We start from the raw sequence: 17,287 nt of genomic DNA, 5'->3' as shown, positions 1-17,287 counted from the left end.
GGTTAGTCTGATACAGGGTTGAGTTTCTCTACTTCTCGAAAGGCAAAGGGATTTTTACCCTAATCGGCGTGAAGAAATCTAATCCGCTTAGATATTTTATATATCAAATAATAATTGACATAAATGTACATAAATCTGTTACAACACTTGATTTTGATGGTGTTGCATTTTTAACTATGAACAACGTGATCAGGTTAGCAAACTAAATTCATCTTGTTTAGTCAATCAAAACGCCCCGTATCATCTGGTTTCCTCCGGACTATTTTCTTTCTTAAAACAACCATTTCATGAAATAAGCTAACATTGTCGCTTGGGGTTGGTTAACGGAGTGGTCCGTCCGTTGGCTTCCGACTTCCGGTAGGTTCAGTTCTATTTCCCAATATGCTAACAATAAGTCGTCGTTCCAAATTAAACCACAAAAGGACACAAGTAACTAGCTTTTGCACGCGCTAACCGAGGGGATCGCGTTAACATTGTGGCGGGCGGATGTGGCCACTGTGGTGGGTGGCGATCGTACGGTTCAGCAACCACCCGTGACATCCGTCACACGCCGAGACACGTATGCCCTTTTGTATGCCTTTTGTGCTGCACATTCGATTTCACATTAACACACTCATGCACATGCGCACACACACACACACAAGTACACATGTACAGGATCGTCGTTTTTATATATGTTCTGTACCTTAGTAGTTTAGTCGGATTAAGGCAAAGTGGAAATATATGACTGCCGCAGTTATAAGCATTGATTAACAAACGGAAGAAAACAGCCCTAAGCTAAATAATAAACTAAACAATTCGCAGTTGTTTGGCATTAACCCAAAAAAGCCCTAACTAAAAATGGCCCGAAACAAGCAACATCGAGTGATTTATCAATGCATAACGCACCTTTATTAGTGTGGTATAGTTTTCAGTTCAACTCAATTTAATTCAGTACATCACCAAACAGTCTTCCTTCATCGGACAAAAATCGCTGATTTCGGGATTACAAATTAAAGGGCTCCACGATCGACTGCCATTGGCTTTCCGAGGGCAGGACTCAAGTCAAGGTGTTCACAATTCAAATAACATCAAGTGCAAGATCACGGTAAGGGCATAATGTGTATGTAAGTGTGTATGCGTGTGTGTCTGCGTTGTATCTATTTTTGTTTTTGTCCCCCCCACAAAACTTCCCACAACTTCCATTGGTTTACCGATGATGACTCGTCGTTGGACAAGTCGCCCTATTTCGTATGTAACGATTTCCAGTGCAGACATTCCCACCGGATATGCACTCGATAGCACAGTTCGGGCGCGGCTTACGTGTAAAGGAATATTAATAAACTAGATTACGACCATGGTTTGTCAACAACCTCCTCATTCCGGGAGCCCAGGTCTCCCCCCACACTAACACGTTGCCTAGAATTAGTACGACACTGACACCGGTTAATTGTTATCCGTCTCTCTACACCGGCGTGAGTGTGTATGTGTGTGTATATGTGTGCGCGCACGTGCTTGTATGTGGAAGGATGCCGATCCCAGGACGTTGTTTAGTCAATCTTGACGTTGGAGTATATCTTTCGCACGAAAATGTTCGTACCAAAGTGTCCCACCGTCCCGCAGATGATCCCTAGCGCACCGGAAAACAGCGCCATATACCCGAAGTAGAACGACGTCTGGAACAGGCCGTACATCCTGCGGTGAGCGAATAAAAAGGGGCATATGAAAATAAATGGCCCGGAGCGTCCAAGGGAAGGGTGCGTACTTACTTCGTCTTGAAGAAGAAATAGTAGAACGAATACATGTACACGTAGATCGCCGTGGAGGCCGCCGACATGAAGCTGGTCCACTGCCATCGGTAGTCCTCGGCGTTCAGCAGGAAGTAGGTGCACACGATCGTCACGCACACGGTAACGACGATCAGAATCAGGAACACTAGCAGCATGAAGCCGTACACGTAGTAGATTTTGTACGCCCAGAATGAGGTGAAAATGAAGTACCTGCGAGAGGAGCAAAAGCAAAATATATAAAAGCAAAGTAATATTTTTTAGTCCAAATGTCCAAATGAAGGGTTTTGTCTTAGCATGATTTGTGATATTCTTTGTACAGGACAACACAGGCCTGAATAGATTCAGCTCTAAAGACGTATAAATCAAATAAAGTTGAACATTCGGGACGTCGGCTCAGTAAGGGACCCTGTTGATAGCGAGTCAAAATATGTTGCCTCCGTTTCGGCGGAGGAAACACGGACTGATAAGGGTGAGATGCGATTTTTGATACATGAAAAAAACATTAAACAAAACCCGAAAACGTGGAACTTCCATTCTACGTCCGCCATCATCAACCGGATAGATGTAAATTCACTACCCCCCCACACACACACAAACAATTTCAATGGTAACAAAAAAGTATTACAGCAAAACATATTATCATATATATTATGGGTCTAACTTACATTTCAATGAAGATCGACCCAAAGGGTAGCACTCCACCGAGCAGAATGATCACAGCCGGTTCCATGAACCACTTCTTCTCCGGGATCGGTCGCGGTACGGCATTGACGCGGCACGGGTAGTCCGGCTGGCCGTCCAGATTGCGGCCCACAATCGTGCCGATCAATGTCAGCGGGAGGATGACGAATATGCAGATACATGTAACCGCAACCTGTTGAGATGATGTGTGGAAAGCAACGAGTCATATCGTAACATCCTGAACCCTACGAATGCCCCTCAACACGAGTTGCGCGCGACTTACCATCGTTCCGAAGGGGATCGCTCGCGACGCGTGATAGTAGATGGCGATAAAATTTATGAAAAACGCAGTCCCACACACGAGGGCCGGAACGATGAAGGCCGACATCAGCATCTGCTTGATCCACTGCTTGCCACCCATGCGAGCGTACAGCGATCCGCCGAAGTACCCGTTGATGGGGGACGTTGCCGCGTACACAAAAATCGTCGTAGAAAGCATCGAACCACGTCTGTAATGGAAGGCATAGAGGAATTTTAGAAACACATACCAAACAGCCATTTCATAAACAAACAAATTTGATTCATTTGTTCCACATACTCCGTGTACAGTTCGCCAAGTATTGCAAACGTAATCACGCACAACACCACCGACGTTAGCTGGTAGCCGGTGCCAATCAGCGCCGAAAAGAGCATCACATTCGACGCCGGACGGAACACATCGCCATGAATTTGCTTCCAACCGTACTCGTCACCCAAGTCGCGTTCCTATACGAAGTAAACCAAAGCGTTAACAACAAACGGAACCAGGCGACAAATGCTTCGATGGCCAACTGTACCATATCGTCCGCCTCCTCGTCCTTGCTATAGCGGGCGTAATCCTTACGGAGCGTGCGCATCAGGATCATCGAGACGAGCCCGACGAGGAAGATCACCATCATGAAGCTGTTGAAAATGCTGAACCAGTGAATGCGGTGCTGGAAGAAGTTCGGATCGAGATACTTGTCGAACCGATCCTCGAACTTGACCGAGCTCGGCTTCCAGTTGACCTCGTACGTGAACTTGATCTTGGCGCCGACGCGCAGCAGCTCCTTGTGCTCGGGCGTGAGCGACACGTCCACGATCTGCTTGCCATTGTAGCTGATGTCGAACTTCTTGTGGGTGTAGATGTAGTACTTCTTGTCCTCCTCCTTGCCGACGACGCCCCAGATCGGCAGGTCGTCGATGTACATCTGGTACCAGTACTGGTTCTTCACCGCGTACACGAACGCTTTGTGCTTCTCCTCCGTCAGCTCCACCATGCAAATTTCCGTCGGATTAATATCATCTAAAAGAAGAGGAAAGGATTGCATTTCAGTAAAGGATATCTTGACTTTCTTGATAATAATGTTGTTATTGGTTGCTGTATTTTGAAAGTACACATTCAATAACTTGATTTTTCATTCGTTATTCTGCTGAAATATCGAACTGTTCAAAACAGCTTGCTTCTATATTTTGAATCATAGTAGACATGTAAAAGAAAACTGTAAAAATGGGACACATTCTTCTGTTACAAAGTAGTCATTGAATAGTTTATCTTTCTCATGTCGCTTTTTCGTTGGTCATGTACTTGTTTCGATAATTGACTAAATGTATTTCTTTTTACCAATGATTTGAAAAATTGCAACTCAATTCGCCGACTGCCATATTACGTTGTAAGAAGGAAAGTGTCCAGCTTACAGTGACTAGCCTGCTTAGAACTTTCCGGCTGAGTCAACAAGCTGATCAATGTGTTATTAAATATGCAATTACGTCAACACAATAACAGAGAAGTAATTCCTATATTTCTCTACGCGCGTCGAGAGTGGAAACACCGGAGGAGGTGTGTCAGCGGATAACCCTTTGTGAAAGGTATAAGAAAGGAAACCATTTAATGATACATTCAAAATTTACGGTCGACGAATATTTTACGGTTTCCAATTGAAAAATGAATGCACAAAAACGGAAAGGAAAATCTCATACAAAACGCGACCTAATCGTTTTGGCAACAGGTGTTTGCAAAGTGACGTTAGCGGAGCTTCAAATTGTAGCTCGTGATGAATTAGAATGCTAAACCGGGGTCCAATTACACCATCGCAGCCGTTTGGTCGTTTGCTGATTGGCGTTGTTTAGCATCTCAAATGACGCCTTGAGCGAGACGGTATTTTCTCTGAACGTTACAGGGTTGCTCTATGGAGTGGAAGAAGACGCTGCCATCCCGATCGATTACCAATACTGGCAGGTATGAGCAAATAAGGGTCGTGAAGGCACGAAGGCTCCTCCCCCCTGGTGCAGCTGGCAAAACTTCACCGTTCGACGTAGCGGAGGTGTTGGATGCAGCTTAGAGCCTTCAAAACTGATCCGGTTCCGAATGCCGCTGGTCAGTTTCCTACAAGCAGCAGTTCCGTTCGCTTCTTGGTGATCGATATTCATGACGATGGTGTTCTCCTACTCGATGATGATCGCTTTCACCGTGGTGTTGTTTTTACTTTCAATTTGCAGTGCTGAGAAGACAGAGAGTACTTCAGAAGGTGTGTGTTTATACGTTCCCGGTGCACGCACCGAGTGTTCTAAGCTGTGTTTGGTCCAAAAATAGTATCCATCCGCTACTCAAAACCTTCTCCGTTGACTCCAACAGGCACGCCGCATTCGACCTCGGTGGTGCAGCAGCAGTGCAGCGTCTGCTGGAGCACGGAAAGTGCGGGCCATTGCCAGCACGGTGCCAAAACGGAACCATGTTCCGACGATCAGCTCGATGCGACCGTTAGCAAGCTGCGCCTGATTAATCCGGCGGCGAAGGTGCACGTGGCGGACAACAGTTCCACCGGTGGACATCAGGGTATGCAGCACAAGTGCTACACGCTGTCCGCCACTACCGGCGTTGGTGCATCGAGGAAGGTGTTCTACGCCAAAGGGTGCACGACGGCAGCGATAGATCCGTGCACCGGTTGGGCCAAGGAAAATGGTGACTGTGAACTGTGCACCGGAAGCAACTGCAACGCCGCGGCCCCGGTGGAGTTGGGACGCAACGTAGCTGGCCTCGCGGAGGGGAAGACCAAACACTCAGGAGCCGACACGATAAGGATCGTCAACGGCCTAACGGTGGTGCTGCTGGCAGCTGGTGCACTTATGATGGGTTGCGCAAACAGTTTCTAAACACTAAGCAATACAAATAGTTGCAATGCGATACCAAAACCCCCGGCTCATCTATCGCTAACGGCAGCGTAACTGGGGTAACTTCTTTAATTTTAACATCTCCACCGAACAATAACGTTCTCTCATGCCAAATCCTTACCGTTCTAGACGATAAAGAAAAGAAAGAAAAAATGTACTGTTCCAAGATAAACCCGAACCGGGGCGACACACGATACACGATACACGATGTTCCACCTCGTTTATGTCACCTACCTAATTAAAGAAATCAAACGATTCCGCAGCAATAAAGTATGGTGGGGTGCAAGTGCGCTCAGCCAATGTTTGAACGAACGGAGATTACACATAGGACAGACATGAAATAAAATTTCCAAAAGTGCACTAGCCGAAAACAAATAAGAATTGATATGATATATTTGTACTTTTTGTTACAATGACGCCTCAAATCGTCAAGTTTCCCGGCGCTATCCTTGGATACTTAACCTTTGATGATAGGCTTATAATATTCCTAGCATTAATAATAGTATGCAAACACATTTTTCTCGGTCCATTTTGTTTTAATTTTAACCTTTTGGTTAACATTGCACGCTGGGCATTTTAATTGATCTAAAAGCAAAACTGTCATGAAGTCAGATAACAAAATGAATATTTTTTTTATAAATTAAATGCCATTACATGTACTTGCTATTTTTTATTTGAAATGAGATTTAAAAGGGTGTCGCAAACGCCTTAACTCCATCAAGTGCGCAACATTTGTGCGGAACCCTATGCTTTGTTCTTCCTAGAATAAAATTAGGTTATAAGTAATTAAATCAAACATTGAATAGTAAACAAAATCAGGAAACCACTTTTGCCCTACCATACGTGCCATTGATTGGTTGTGCCTTATTAGATACACTCGTTTGCGGTATCAATTGCGTTCATGGTCAATGTGATACATTTTATCGGCACTTTGTAAAACGAGCCACTTCAGACCGGTGCTGGTTGCATGCACGCGGTCCGCAAACGCCAGTGGGCTGCGAACAAGATGTTGTTGGTGTGGTGATAAATTCAACCGTTACATACGCACAGTTTAGTTTCCTAGCGGAAGTGACAGTTTTGTCCGGCTTTTCATTCATCAGAATTTGAGTAGTAATATGATTACTACACATCGGGAGGCAGTGAAGAAAGATTTTTATGTTAATCAAACTTTTTTTCGTCTAAGAACTCTTCTACGTTTCCGGTCGAGAACGGTTAGTCCTCGAAGGGAACATTCTGTCATTTCAGGAACGATTTGATCAGTAAAATGGGATCCCCCTATTCCTTACCTCCAAAGTCATACAACAGAGTGCATTTTTTTCACGGGTAGGAAAAAAGGTAAAAATGGGCAAACTTCAGTAAAAAAATTGAAAGCAAATCCTTCTGCAAGTACTATTACTTTTACTTATACATACCACATGTTTTGACGATGGTTTGATTGTAAAACCACTTGCATCAAATTTCATCCGATCGTTTGTTTTTTTTAAATTTTGATTTATGAATCTTTTATACTCGTCAAAAGATTCACGAATAAGGGTTATTTATAATTCGATAAAGATATACGGTTACCAACATAATCGGATTCAATCATTTAGCTTGAATACTTATCAATGATACTGAAACCGAGTGATGGCAACGCTAAGTGTTTCGCTTTCAAGTTTGAAAATTTTGCTATCCCAACCAAACCTCGTTGCGTAGGAGGTAAAACAATGAGCTGCTATCGAATACTTTTCATAATTTTACACAATTTGTGCCATAAAAAGGAACTTGCAAACGTTGCCAACTGGCCGACCAATATTCGACCTTCAGAATGGCAATCAATATGGGCGCCCGTTGCGCTGTAAACCCTCCGCAAACAACTAGAACGCACTTCGGGCAGCATTTGCTTGTTTCGCGTCCGCCGACCGTCTCAAAGTGCATCCTGAAAAAAATGGGACCAGACAAACAAGTTGCTCTGTCTGGATGACGAACAGGATGACATCTTCCCGATGAGCTAGATGGGGTGGTGGGATTTTTTTAAAGCCCTCCCATATTCTTCCAAGTGTACACGGAATGAATCATCGGTCGACTCTAAGGGACAGTGCGAGAAAGCAGCCTCTGAATCGGTGCCTCTCCTTGGCTGCGCTTTAAGCGGAGCGTGTGCGAAAAGAGTTCAAGTGCTTGGCACAAAGATAAGATGCAGTACACCATGCGGGGCCACCGTTGCTCCCTGCAGTATATAACAGCACCAGCGAGCACCGTGGTCGGTTCATTTGTGAGCAAGCTGGTATCGGGTGCTGGTAGTTCGCAAGTGCATCCTCAATCGTGGTATTTTAAAACAACAGCAACCAAACGCACGTAGAGCAATGGAGAGTTGTAGAGTGTTGATGTTGGTGTTGTTGGCGGCACTGGTTGGAAATGGTTCGTACTCGTGGTTGCTGCTGAGCGAAAGATTGTTTATTCGGTGAAACCATAAGTTACAAATCACATTTTGTGCGATCTTCTCAGGTTCGGCGCTGCTTTGCCGAAATTGTGTCAGTTCGTCGAGCTTCGACCATTGCGAGACGATGGGTCAGGTGGTGCAATGTAATGCTTCTATCGTCAATGCAAACCACGCGACTTTCTACCCAGACAATCCAACCCTGGCGGAAGGCAACGGGACGGAGTTCAAGTGCTACCGGATACAGGTTAACCGCTTGTTCGCGAATGGAACCGCTACCAATCTGCACAGCTTCGCTCGTGGATGTACTTTCAATACTACGAATTTCTGCGCCGGCTGGGTATCCAGCCTGAATGTAACCGGTTGTGGCACGTGTATGACGGACAACTGCGATCAGAATCCGGTTGGCCCCGTAACAACCACTTTGGCGCCAGGAGTAACGACAACCCTTGCGCCGGGAGTAACGACAACTCTTGCGCCGGGAGTAACGACAACCCTTGCGCCGGGGGTAACGACAACCACCACCAAAAAGCCCTCGAGCGGGGCTGCTAGCGTTTTGCAACTCGGTACAGCCACTTTAACCATCGTGAGCATCCTTGTCCTCTTAGCAGTAAGATAAACAACAAACTAGGGATAGCAATTAAGTGGGAGGAATTGTTAATGTCGGCTAAGGCAATAAAAGGTGACGACTGATAAGAAAATGGATGAAAAACAAGAAAGACTTTTGAGCGACACACCAATGTACATGCATCACATTACGTTCGTTTTTTTTTTTACGTAAGCAAACAGTACACTCAAGAAATTGCAAATGACCTGTTCATTTTATTTCATGATCGAAAGCAATCAAACCACATGATAAAGTATTTAGTAAAGTTTACTATTAGTGATCAGTTTTGCAACACATCAGTCAATGAAATAAATTAAATATAACATAATAAGAAAAGGGAGGTTTACAGATTTTAAAAGCAAGTTCATTTGGTAAAATTACCATTCTGCCCTAAACGCCTCGACACTACGTTGAAATTTAACAGCATAAACAAGATAAATCGTTTTTGGACACTGATCTAAAATCAATACTTTTTGGATCCCGGTTATATTATGCAACTAGTAATAAAGTAATAAAATATATAAAAAAGATAAATTAATAAAATATGCCTCAATGTTTGATGCATCTACTATCTACTCATAAACCTCAGAGTTGCTTATTTTTTGCAGATTTTTTCTCTTTCCTAAACAAAAATTAGCGGTAGACAAGAACTTGAAAATGGGTTAATTTTAGTTCAGCGGGATGCGCTTGTACACTAGGCAATACTGCACTAAGTGTGTTTAAAAGCGGGGTTGCAATTGAGTATGACGTAGATCGAAAGTTCTCAGCACCGGCCGCAGGTTGGACGAATGCGCTTACTTTCAAACCCCACGAAAAGGGATAGCAAAATATCTCTTGATTTATTAACTTATTCAATAATTCTCAATTTATTTAGTTTTAGGAGAGTCCTATTGAAGAGTGTACTAAAACATGTGTTACGAAATGATGGACCATAATCGTTTCATTTTACTTTAGATTGCAGCCACATCGTAGCTTTTAATTGAAATTCGCAAATAAGATTAAGTTTCGTCAAAAAGGATAACTGCCATGCTGTACCAAGCAGGATGGACCATGCCTCTCGTTTATGAGGAAGGCTAATGAAAAATAAATAAACCTACCTTTGAAATCGATCTCGTAGCCACTGAACTCCAGCTCGACCCCTTGGAGCGCCTCGCTCATCGTCTCGTGGTAATGACTAATCGATTGTTTGGCACCGACACAGAACGGAAGCGAGAAATACGCATAGGTTTCTTGCCGGTTGTGGTACGGACCGACCGTGTTCATCCATAGTACAATTTCCTCGTGATCCTCGTACTAAAAAGGAAGCGTGGCGTATGTTAGAATCAACATGAAGACAATCAAAGTAACCAAACCTACTTACCATATGATTGTGCTCGTCGGCTCCGACGAAGGCCAAGAGCAGGGTGACGACAGCTGCCACCACGTACCACCATCCCCCCGAACGGCACTTCATGTTTTGTACGTACGCTCCTTGCGGTCGATGTCTAGTACGGGCCGGCCACCGGGACGGCATCAAACTGTTTGCTAACGTAAGTATTGCACCGGAGCAACTGCAGGCAGCAGCGAACAGGAACAGCGTACGTTACAACTTTCTTCGGCACCCTTTTGTTTTGTTTAGCATTCGAAGGCAAACTCACATCGGGAATGGCAGGATTTCGGATCACTGACACATCGCACCCGCGCGACACTACAAGATGTGGTGAGGTGCGGCGTAGTTTGGCCAATCGTTTCCAGCCAAACTACTAGATAGCAAAACACTCAGCAACCGTTCGCCGCTGCCGATTCGAGTTGAAAACGAAAGAAAATCCCACGAACGTTCTATTTTCCGTACCGTATTATTAATTATTTCGCGAGATCGACGGTCTCGACACTTTCGGGGCGAAAAACACGTAGACAGAATCGGAGATGCAATCATTCGCAGTCTCTTTCACACCCACGTACGACGCGCTTTGCGACGTCAAAGTGAGTTTGACAGCTCTCACAGTTGTGAGTGTCAAGATGACTACAATCTAAGGTGAGAAAAGCATAGCTTCGTTAAAGTGATCTAGTGCTACCGTCGATTCACCGATTTTCAATTATTCGGATACTTGATCATCGTTCCCAAAAAGTTATCCTTTGAAAAAGTGATTTCCAACACCAACTTTGCTCTACTAGTAGTCCCTAAATATCGGATCGCATCGACAATATAAATTAAATTTCAAATTAATTGAAGACAATTTTTATTTTACATTTGTAAAGTGATAACAAAAAAGAACATTCAAAAGTTGCGTCTCAAGTGATACAGTTTCGAGTAAACATAAATGTGAATGCTAGGCGATACCCATGGGGGTTGCCCACACCAGCTATCATCATTCGACGGGATAGATGCATTGATTGCCCACACGGAAGGGTTTGAAAGGTGTAAAACAAATCTGAGTTTAAAACAATAAAACAATTCTTCAGAGCGTTCGCGCGTACAACAGAGTATCGTCAGAAGTGAAGTCAAATGGTGAAATTATTACTGGCTAAACACACAAACTTTCTACATCAGCCTACACAACACGCCGTAACACGTTCAGAAAGCTATGCTTTTTGATCATTACTTATTAGGGTTTTGTTCTACGGTACTGCAATTATCACATAAGAGTTGACGAAAAAGAACGATACGTAATAAACCGGTACGGTTTGACGGTGACTTGTGTGCACGGGTAGGTGATGCAAGCTTTCTGAACCGGATGTGCCTTTTTCCGCTTACAACTAATAACTTTACACAATTTAATCCCTTTACATTCACTTGGGAGAGAGGTTGGCAGGATTCGCGGAGCATTTGTGTGACACAGAATGACGGGGAAACAAATCAAAATCAAATCCTTGTCAAGAGTTTCGCCACTACTACAGCAGTACAAAATCGCTGATATTTTTCTTCGGTTGACATAGAGCTTCCGGCATCAAGTCGACGAGTTTGTTGAACAGCAGACAGCGCCTTATTTTCATCTCAAACTGCTGATCGACCGATCGATTGCGTGCGCTATTACCGGAGCGGGAAGTAGACGATGTGGCACCGGCATCGTCCACCGTGCTGCTTGTCGCCTTGGAGGACGCTGTGGGATTGACGGACACGGCAGGCGACGATCCAGCACCATCCGTAGCCGTTGTTCCCGCGGCCAATCTCTGGGCGGCCGAAGTTCCTGGTCCTTGCGAGTTCGAACAGTCACTGCTGCTCATCGAGCTGATGCTGGAAGTGTCCGCTTCATCTGCGAGACTCTTCGGTGACTCCACGCGCATCACTTTGGCCATGTTTTCTTCCTCCTTCTGCCGATCGTCGTCACTACGTTGTTGTTTGTGCTTGCTGCCACCACCACCACCGACTCCTGCCGTTGTGACCGTACCACTACCAACGGCCGGGGCAGAAACACCAGCACCAACGGAAGATCCTACACTGCCAGCGCCAGCGCCACCACTTAGAGAACAAGTTAGCAGGCTGGTCGGTTCCGTTTCACCATCGACCGTGTCCGATTTGAACAGTAGCGATGCCAGCTTGTGGAACTCCTTCAGCTGTACCGGATCGCTGTGGTCAATAATGTCGTACAACTTCGTTTGCAGGTACAGTATCGCCGCTAGCGGGTCATTTTTCGTAATCTCCTCGTACTCCTGCTTGCGCAACAGGTACTTGCAGTAGCGCAGGATGTTCGCACGATTCGGTTTCTCCAACCGCAGCACCCAGAAATCGTCCAGCCGCACGTTGGAGTTCGTACCCGGGTTACCGCCGAACAGGAAGTGCACCTGGTTCACGCCATCGTACACGATCTGGTGCGCATACCGCGGGCATGGCTCATGGCAGGCGTGCTGGCTGCTCTTCTGGTAGCAGTTTTCCCCGTTCGAGTGTTCACTCTTGTACACGCAGCACCACTCCTTCTTGGCCAACGAGAACAGCCAGAACGAGTTTATGTTCAGATCGCGGCGCTCCTTCTCCTTGCTGAGGCTCTGTGGAAGGTACCGAAACGGAGAGAAAGAGAGACCAAAACGGAGAGATCATCGATCAGTAAAAGCTTTCTGCACACCGTCCGGGCTCTTACACAATCGGCTCCTACCGTCAAAACGTAAATCTCGTCCTTTTCGCTGTCGATCGTTGCGCGCTGCGTGAATCCCGACTGCGGTACGTTCTTCGTGTCGGTATTGTTATTCTCCGGCGTCATGTTGGACAGCTCGTTGGTGTCTACATCGTAGATGAGGAAGTCCGTCATGTAGTCCTTGCCGCGTTGCCCACCAAAGATGTACAATTTGCGATGTTTCTGTAATCGAACAAAATAACCATTGATAATTATTACACAGCACAGCAATGGCTGACTCGCGTCCCGCGCAAGGTTTACTCACATGATGGAACAGCATCGAATGTGTCACACGCGATCGAATGCTGTGCACGTGCGGGCTGGAAGCGAGCTGATCATCGCAGTCCACCATAATGTGCGTCCAGGTGTTGGTGCTGATGTGGTACGAAAACAGGCCCGAGTACCGATAGTTGCCTGTCGTTTCCTCCTCGTTTCTAAACGATAAAGAAATTCTGTAACTTGTACGAAAAAGTTACATGCAAAACAGGGGAGAGGCAAAAGAAGAAAAAACAAACCGGAACCGGAATGGAACGGGAAGGAGAAAAAAGAAGAAAAACAAAAATCAACTACCTAACAAAATGAAGAAGAATACATTCCATGTACGATTTTAAAGTGCAAGCAAAGTGAAGTAAATGGACGTGCGGGAAAGGAACGTGAACTATGGAGGGAGGAGGATGAGGAGGTTAATTATCATATAAATCCAGTGGGGTTCAAAGGTATTTTGGAAAAGGCGGGGAAAACCAATCACAAGTAACATTGTACACACGCATACTTAGGTTCCAGGATGCGACCGCCAAACACGTAGATCGTCTGCTTATCGACGTCGATGCACATCTGGTGGTCGAACACCAGCTTCGGCCCCCCGTCCTGGCTCGTATCGCTGGAAATGCGGTACCACTCCCGGGAGATGGTGTTGTAAAGGTAAAAGTCGCTATTGATGTTCTCCTCCGTCCGGGACGCACTGTCCAGGTAGCGCCCGAGCATGAAAATCTGTCCGTTTCTCGTGTCGTACACCATCTTGTGGCAAGCGCGGGGAGTCGGACCGTCGAGCAGCTCCGAGCGCTCGTGGATCAACGTCCACCGGTTCGACTTGACGTCGTACGACCAGAGATCGCTGAGATCCTCGTTACCATCCCAGCCACCGTACAGGTAGATCGTGCTGTTCGTCTGATCGATCACCAGCTGGTGCCCTCCGCGCCGCCCCGGTCTCGGTTCCTTTTCCGGCGTCAGCTGCAGGCTCCACTGCGGTTTGTACTCTTGCTTCGCGAGGTAGTGATCCATTAGGCCGTCTAAATGATAACAAGATACAAATTATAGCATCCTACTAAGTTCTGCTGTCCGCCAGGACTTAAAAGCAAACGTACTGTCGATAAATTCCATCAGCATTTCTTCAGTCTTCTTAAAATCCCCTCTATTTACAAGAATCTCGTGCAGCTCCGTCATCTGCTCGTCCTCCAGGCGCACTCCCGTTTCCTCCTGCAGGGCACGGAAGGTTTTCGAGTACCCCTGCTGGCGGCAGTGCTTCAGGAACAGCCGGACGATCTCGACCTCCCGTAGCATGTTGTACTTGCGCAGGTTCGACAGGATGAACATCGAGTCCTCGATGCCCAGCAGCTCGACGTACCAGATGCAAAAGTTGAAGCTCGGCCCCCATGACAGCAGTGGCACGATCTGTACGAACTTGATCGGCAGGAGCTCGCCAGAGTTGGTGCGATGCTTCAAATTGAACGTTTCCGGCACCGCGTCATTCCGTAGCCCGCTGCAAATGAGTAGAAAAAAACCCGAGTAAATTAATAACTAGACCGGGACAAGACGATTGTAGACGTTCCATTCTTTTAAAGCATACCCTTCGAACAGCAGCACCATGCGTTCTTCCTCCAGCCCGCCGAGGATTCGGAACTTGCGCAAGTTGCAAACGTGCGTTTTCTCATATTTCCCGAACTTGATCCTCGTCACGATTGCCGGCCGTTCGAGCTTCAGGATGAGAAACTGGGGCGGTGTGTTGGTGTTCGATGACCAGCGCGATGTTTGATTAGAAGGATTATCTTCCCGGATGTTTCTGTGGAATGAGATAAAATCGAACGGAAGTTAAATATTGGTTAGTCATGCGCATTCTTCCGCCATCAACAAACGTATGCCACGAAGGACACACAACGGAGAGTGAAAGTATCAAACGTTCCATACGATAACGCAAAGAAGCACGTTCGGAATGATAAGATTTCGGGTTCATGGTGGAGCTAACAGCAGCAACAACAACAACAACAACAAGCGCCTCATAGTCGGCGGGTACGTATAAGAATGGATACAAAGGTCCTCCGCGGGTCGCGGCCCGGTGTTGCCGGACAGGTGGTAAGGTAAATAAATATGTATCACAATGAGCCGCGCTTCCAACCATTACGAAATTTGCCAACTGGCCAATGACGGCGTTGGCGGGCAGTGGCGATTACCGACAACGGCGCTATTTTTGTACCCTTCACCAATGAACCTGTTCTTTTCAATGCAAATGCACCAAACCGCATACCGCCAACCCCCATTTCCTTCCGCTTCCAATCCGGTCCTGTTCCGGCGTTCAACTGCTCTACCAACACACCAACACCAACTGGTTCTTCATCGCTGTGTCCAAAGCGCGACAAAATATGATGCGCCATCATTTCGGAGCCAAGGGCGAGCTGCTGTTTTTCACCAGTGGTGATACCCGAGATTTGGGCACCATTGGGGGTCTAAAAGTTATGCGCTCAACCGAAGAGGAGATAACGTTGTGTACGTCATCCGCTCACAGTTTGCCATTTTGCCGGACTGGGTTTTTTTTTCTTCAGCATAACGACCCGGCGCCATTCGTAATGAGCGCACCTGTGCATTGCCATCCGCAAAGTTACCGCCAAGAAGCGATTTTGCGCCCGATTGTTTTGGCTTTGCCAAGTTTCGGTTCGTTTCTTCGTTCCCATGCAATACTTACTCGGGCAGGTAGGACGATGAATAGCTGGAGTATTTGTAGATATCGTACTCCAACTTCTTGATGTCCGAGATTGTTCCAGCCATCCCTCTGCGTTCGCTTGCGGCTCGTCGCGGTGCGTGGATTGATCCGCGTAATTCACTAACCGACCTCTGGAATCGCTATGTTCCGGTTGATCCACTTCCGATGCACTTTCGTCCGCAATACACAGAAATCGTCACAAGTTTGTGCTGGCCACGTTCCTCAATCCAATCTACGTGCGCTACGGCAACCAACCTCGCAAGCGGAGAGACGCTCGATCTGCAATCGGAACAGCATTTTGACAGCTCGATATCACACCACATCCCATCGATGCCGCACACGACTACCATGGCCAACTGCTGAAGGCAACGCAAACTGTGCGCTTGTGTGGGTTTTACCTTCTGCACTTGTCATTTGTTGACGTTTGACGGTCGTCATCTGTGCGGATACTCTTGCGTGTTTTCATTAATTTCCACTTTTTCAACAAACATTCGCTTTCGTTCGGACAATCTCCCCCAGTGTAGATTGTTTCTGGTTTCAGCATTAAGTGCAATATCACAACACCGGGCCACGAAGGGCACAGAAAGCGTACCACGAAACTGAAATCGCAAGCTAACCCACTTCCCGATCAATTGTTTACGCTCACTTAATTCCACCCGGCAGCCATGAACGTTTTACAGAAAGTGTACATTTTTAACTCGTCACCAATCACCATGGTCGTAAGTTTACTTTGCAGCATCTCTGTCTGAACCAATGGCTCATAATCAGATTCAATTTTAGCGCGCAGCACAGTCCTGCACCATGCGCTGGTACAGTTCCACCGGTAACGAGGCAAAGTTCCCGAAGAATGTTATCGAACATCTCAGCACATCCCAAGAGCAACCGACCAATGGAGTAATCTACGACAAGAAGCCGTTCCGGATGGAGCTGGAGGAAGGTAAAGAAGACAAATTGCGAAGACCGGTTTAATTGAACCAATTCATAGCATGTTGCATCCCAAAAATTACAGGAAAACGGTACTCATGGTGCCTCTGTGGCCGGTCGAAGGGACAACCCCTGTGCGATGGAACCCATAAACTAACGCAATACAAAATCACGCATCGGTAAGTCGTCCTGGATCCAACCTTAGCGGTGAAAGTTCAACAGTGCGGGTTGTATTAGCCTATTTATGGTCTTCTGTTTTTCTTTCAGTCCTATTCGCTTCCAGGTGGAGAAGACTGGCACGTATTGGTTGTGCAACTGCAAGCAAACCAAACATCGACCGTTCTGCGATGGAACGCATAAATGCGAGGAAGTGCAAAAGATATCAGGAAAGTAGAATAGTTGCATTTAGTGCATATTTAATGCATTTTGTTATAGTTGCCCAACGCTAAAACCGCTTTTGAATGGTTGAGCTAACGCACATTATATAGAGAATAAAGTTAGGTTTTCAAAAAAAAAAAAACCTAATTAAATCCCGAAAAAAACCGAAAGAAATATTATTTAAAGAAAACGAAATTGATTCCCACTGACGACTGTCCACTTAACTCTTTAAATAGGTGCATAATCATTTAAAGAGAAAGA

The 17,287-nt window shown here is 46.0% G+C and overlaps 5 protein-coding genes across 10 annotated transcripts; 3 read left to right on the top strand and 2 right to left on the bottom strand.

Annotated features, from left to right (window-relative positions):
• Window positions 1–316: 316 nt before the first annotated feature.
• LOC131262205 (transmembrane 9 superfamily member 3) lies at window positions 317–10,484 on the bottom strand. The gene is made up of 8 exons (XM_058264155.1): window positions 10,023–10,484; window positions 9,760–9,955; window positions 3,287–3,774; window positions 3,049–3,215; window positions 2,734–2,959; window positions 2,435–2,643; window positions 1,749–1,979; window positions 317–1,674 (listed from the first exon to the last, which is right to left on the bottom strand). Exons 1-8 carry the CDS (start codon window positions 10,173–10,175, stop codon window positions 1,530–1,532), a joined length of 1,815 nt encoding a protein of 604 aa, XP_058120138.1. The 5' UTR covers window positions 10,176–10,484; the 3' UTR covers window positions 317–1,529.
• On the top strand, window positions 4,781–6,001 carry LOC131262206 (uncharacterized). The gene is made up of 2 exons (XM_058264156.1): window positions 4,781–4,996; window positions 5,104–6,001. The coding sequence occupies exons 1-2, from the start codon at window positions 4,897–4,899 to the stop codon at window positions 5,619–5,621; spliced, it is 618 nt and encodes a 205-aa protein (XP_058120139.1). The 5' UTR covers window positions 4,781–4,896; the 3' UTR covers window positions 5,622–6,001.
• On the top strand, window positions 7,901–9,178 carry LOC131262207 (uncharacterized). Its single transcript, XM_058264158.1, has 2 exons — window positions 7,901–8,036; window positions 8,124–9,178. The coding sequence occupies exons 1-2, from the start codon at window positions 7,982–7,984 to the stop codon at window positions 8,672–8,674; spliced, it is 606 nt and encodes a 201-aa protein (XP_058120141.1). The 5' UTR covers window positions 7,901–7,981; the 3' UTR covers window positions 8,675–9,178.
• A 380-nt stretch (window positions 10,485–10,864) lies between the features above and the next one.
• On the bottom strand, window positions 10,865–16,009 carry LOC131267001 (muskelin). 6 transcript variants are annotated; one of them, XM_058269731.1, is made up of 8 exons: window positions 15,707–16,009; window positions 14,597–14,809; window positions 14,115–14,509; window positions 13,814–14,039; window positions 13,517–13,750; window positions 13,016–13,184; window positions 12,733–12,933; window positions 10,865–12,625 (listed from the first exon to the last, which is right to left on the bottom strand). In XM_058269731.1, exons 1-8 carry the CDS (start codon window positions 15,787–15,789, stop codon window positions 11,534–11,536), a joined length of 2,613 nt encoding a protein of 870 aa, XP_058125714.1. In that variant the 5' UTR covers window positions 15,790–16,009; the 3' UTR covers window positions 10,865–11,533. The 6 variants fall into 6 exon arrangements, with proteins under 6 accessions (XP_058125714.1, XP_058125713.1, XP_058125709.1 ...); XM_058269730.1 differs by having other exon boundaries at window positions 13,517–14,039; XM_058269726.1 differs by having other exon boundaries at window positions 12,718–12,933; window positions 13,016–13,208; window positions 13,523–14,039.
• Window positions 16,010–16,152: 143 nt separating this feature from the next.
• On the top strand, window positions 16,153–17,158 carry LOC131263768 (CDGSH iron-sulfur domain-containing protein 3, mitochondrial). Its single transcript, XM_058266024.1, has 4 exons — window positions 16,153–16,443; window positions 16,505–16,661; window positions 16,734–16,827; window positions 16,916–17,158. The coding sequence occupies exons 1-4, from the start codon at window positions 16,390–16,392 to the stop codon at window positions 17,040–17,042; spliced, it is 432 nt and encodes a 143-aa protein (XP_058122007.1). The 5' UTR covers window positions 16,153–16,389; the 3' UTR covers window positions 17,043–17,158.
• Window positions 17,159–17,287: the final 129 nt, after the last annotated feature.

This window comes from Anopheles coustani, chromosome 2 (assembly GCF_943734705.1).
Source record: "Anopheles coustani chromosome 2, idAnoCousDA_361_x.2, whole genome shotgun sequence".
Taxonomy (NCBI): Eukaryota; Metazoa; Arthropoda; class Insecta; order Diptera; family Culicidae; genus Anopheles; species Anopheles coustani.
Note: the sequence above shows the minus strand (reverse complement) of the source record. Positions and strands in the feature narration are given on the sequence as shown.

Excerpts from the sequence above, each read along its gene's own strand:
- LOC131262206 (XM_058264156.1), top strand. The coding sequence starts at position 4,897 with ATGACGATGGTGTTCTCCTACTCGATGATGATCGCTTTCACCGTGGTG. Across the intron at positions 4,997-5,103 it reads GACAGAGAGTACTTCAGAAG|GCACGCCGCATTCGACCTCG; the intron begins GTGTGTGTTTAT and ends TGACTCCAACAG.
- LOC131262207 (XM_058264158.1), top strand. The coding sequence starts at position 7,982 with ATGGAGAGTTGTAGAGTGTTGATGTTGGTGTTGTTGGCGGCACTGGTT. Across the intron at positions 8,037-8,123 it reads GGCGGCACTGGTTGGAAATG|GTTCGGCGCTGCTTTGCCGA; the intron begins GTTCGTACTCGT and ends CGATCTTCTCAG.
- LOC131262205 (XM_058264155.1), bottom strand. The coding sequence starts at position 10,175 with ATGCCGTCCCGGTGGCCGGCCCGTACTAGACATCGACCGCAAGGAGCG. Across the intron at positions 3,216-3,286 it reads ACGAGGAGGCGGACGATATG|GAACGCGACTTGGGTGACGA; the intron begins GTACAGTTGGCC and ends TACTTCGTATAG. Across the intron at positions 1,675-1,748 it reads TATTTCTTCTTCAAGACGAA|GATGTACGGCCTGTTCCAGA; the intron begins GTAAGTACGCAC and ends CGCTCACCGCAG.
- LOC131267001 (XM_058269726.1), bottom strand. The coding sequence starts at position 15,789 with ATGGCTGGAACAATCTCGGACATCAAGAAGTTGGAGTACGATATCTAC. Across the intron at positions 14,810-15,706 it reads TCATCGTCCTACCTGCCCGA|AAACATCCGGGAAGATAATC; the intron begins GTAAGTATTGCA and ends CTCATTCCACAG. Across the intron at positions 12,934-13,015 it reads ATTCGATGCTGTTCCATCAT|AAACATCGCAAATTGTACAT; the intron begins GTGAGTAAACCT and ends GTTCGATTACAG.
- LOC131263768 (XM_058266024.1), top strand. The coding sequence starts at position 16,390 with ATGAACGTTTTACAGAAAGTGTACATTTTTAACTCGTCACCAATCACC. Across the intron at positions 16,444-16,504 it reads CGTCACCAATCACCATGGTC|CGCGCAGCACAGTCCTGCAC; the intron begins GTAAGTTTACTT and ends ATTCAATTTTAG. Across the intron at positions 16,828-16,915 it reads CAATACAAAATCACGCATCG|TCCTATTCGCTTCCAGGTGG; the intron begins GTAAGTCGTCCT and ends TTTTTCTTTCAG.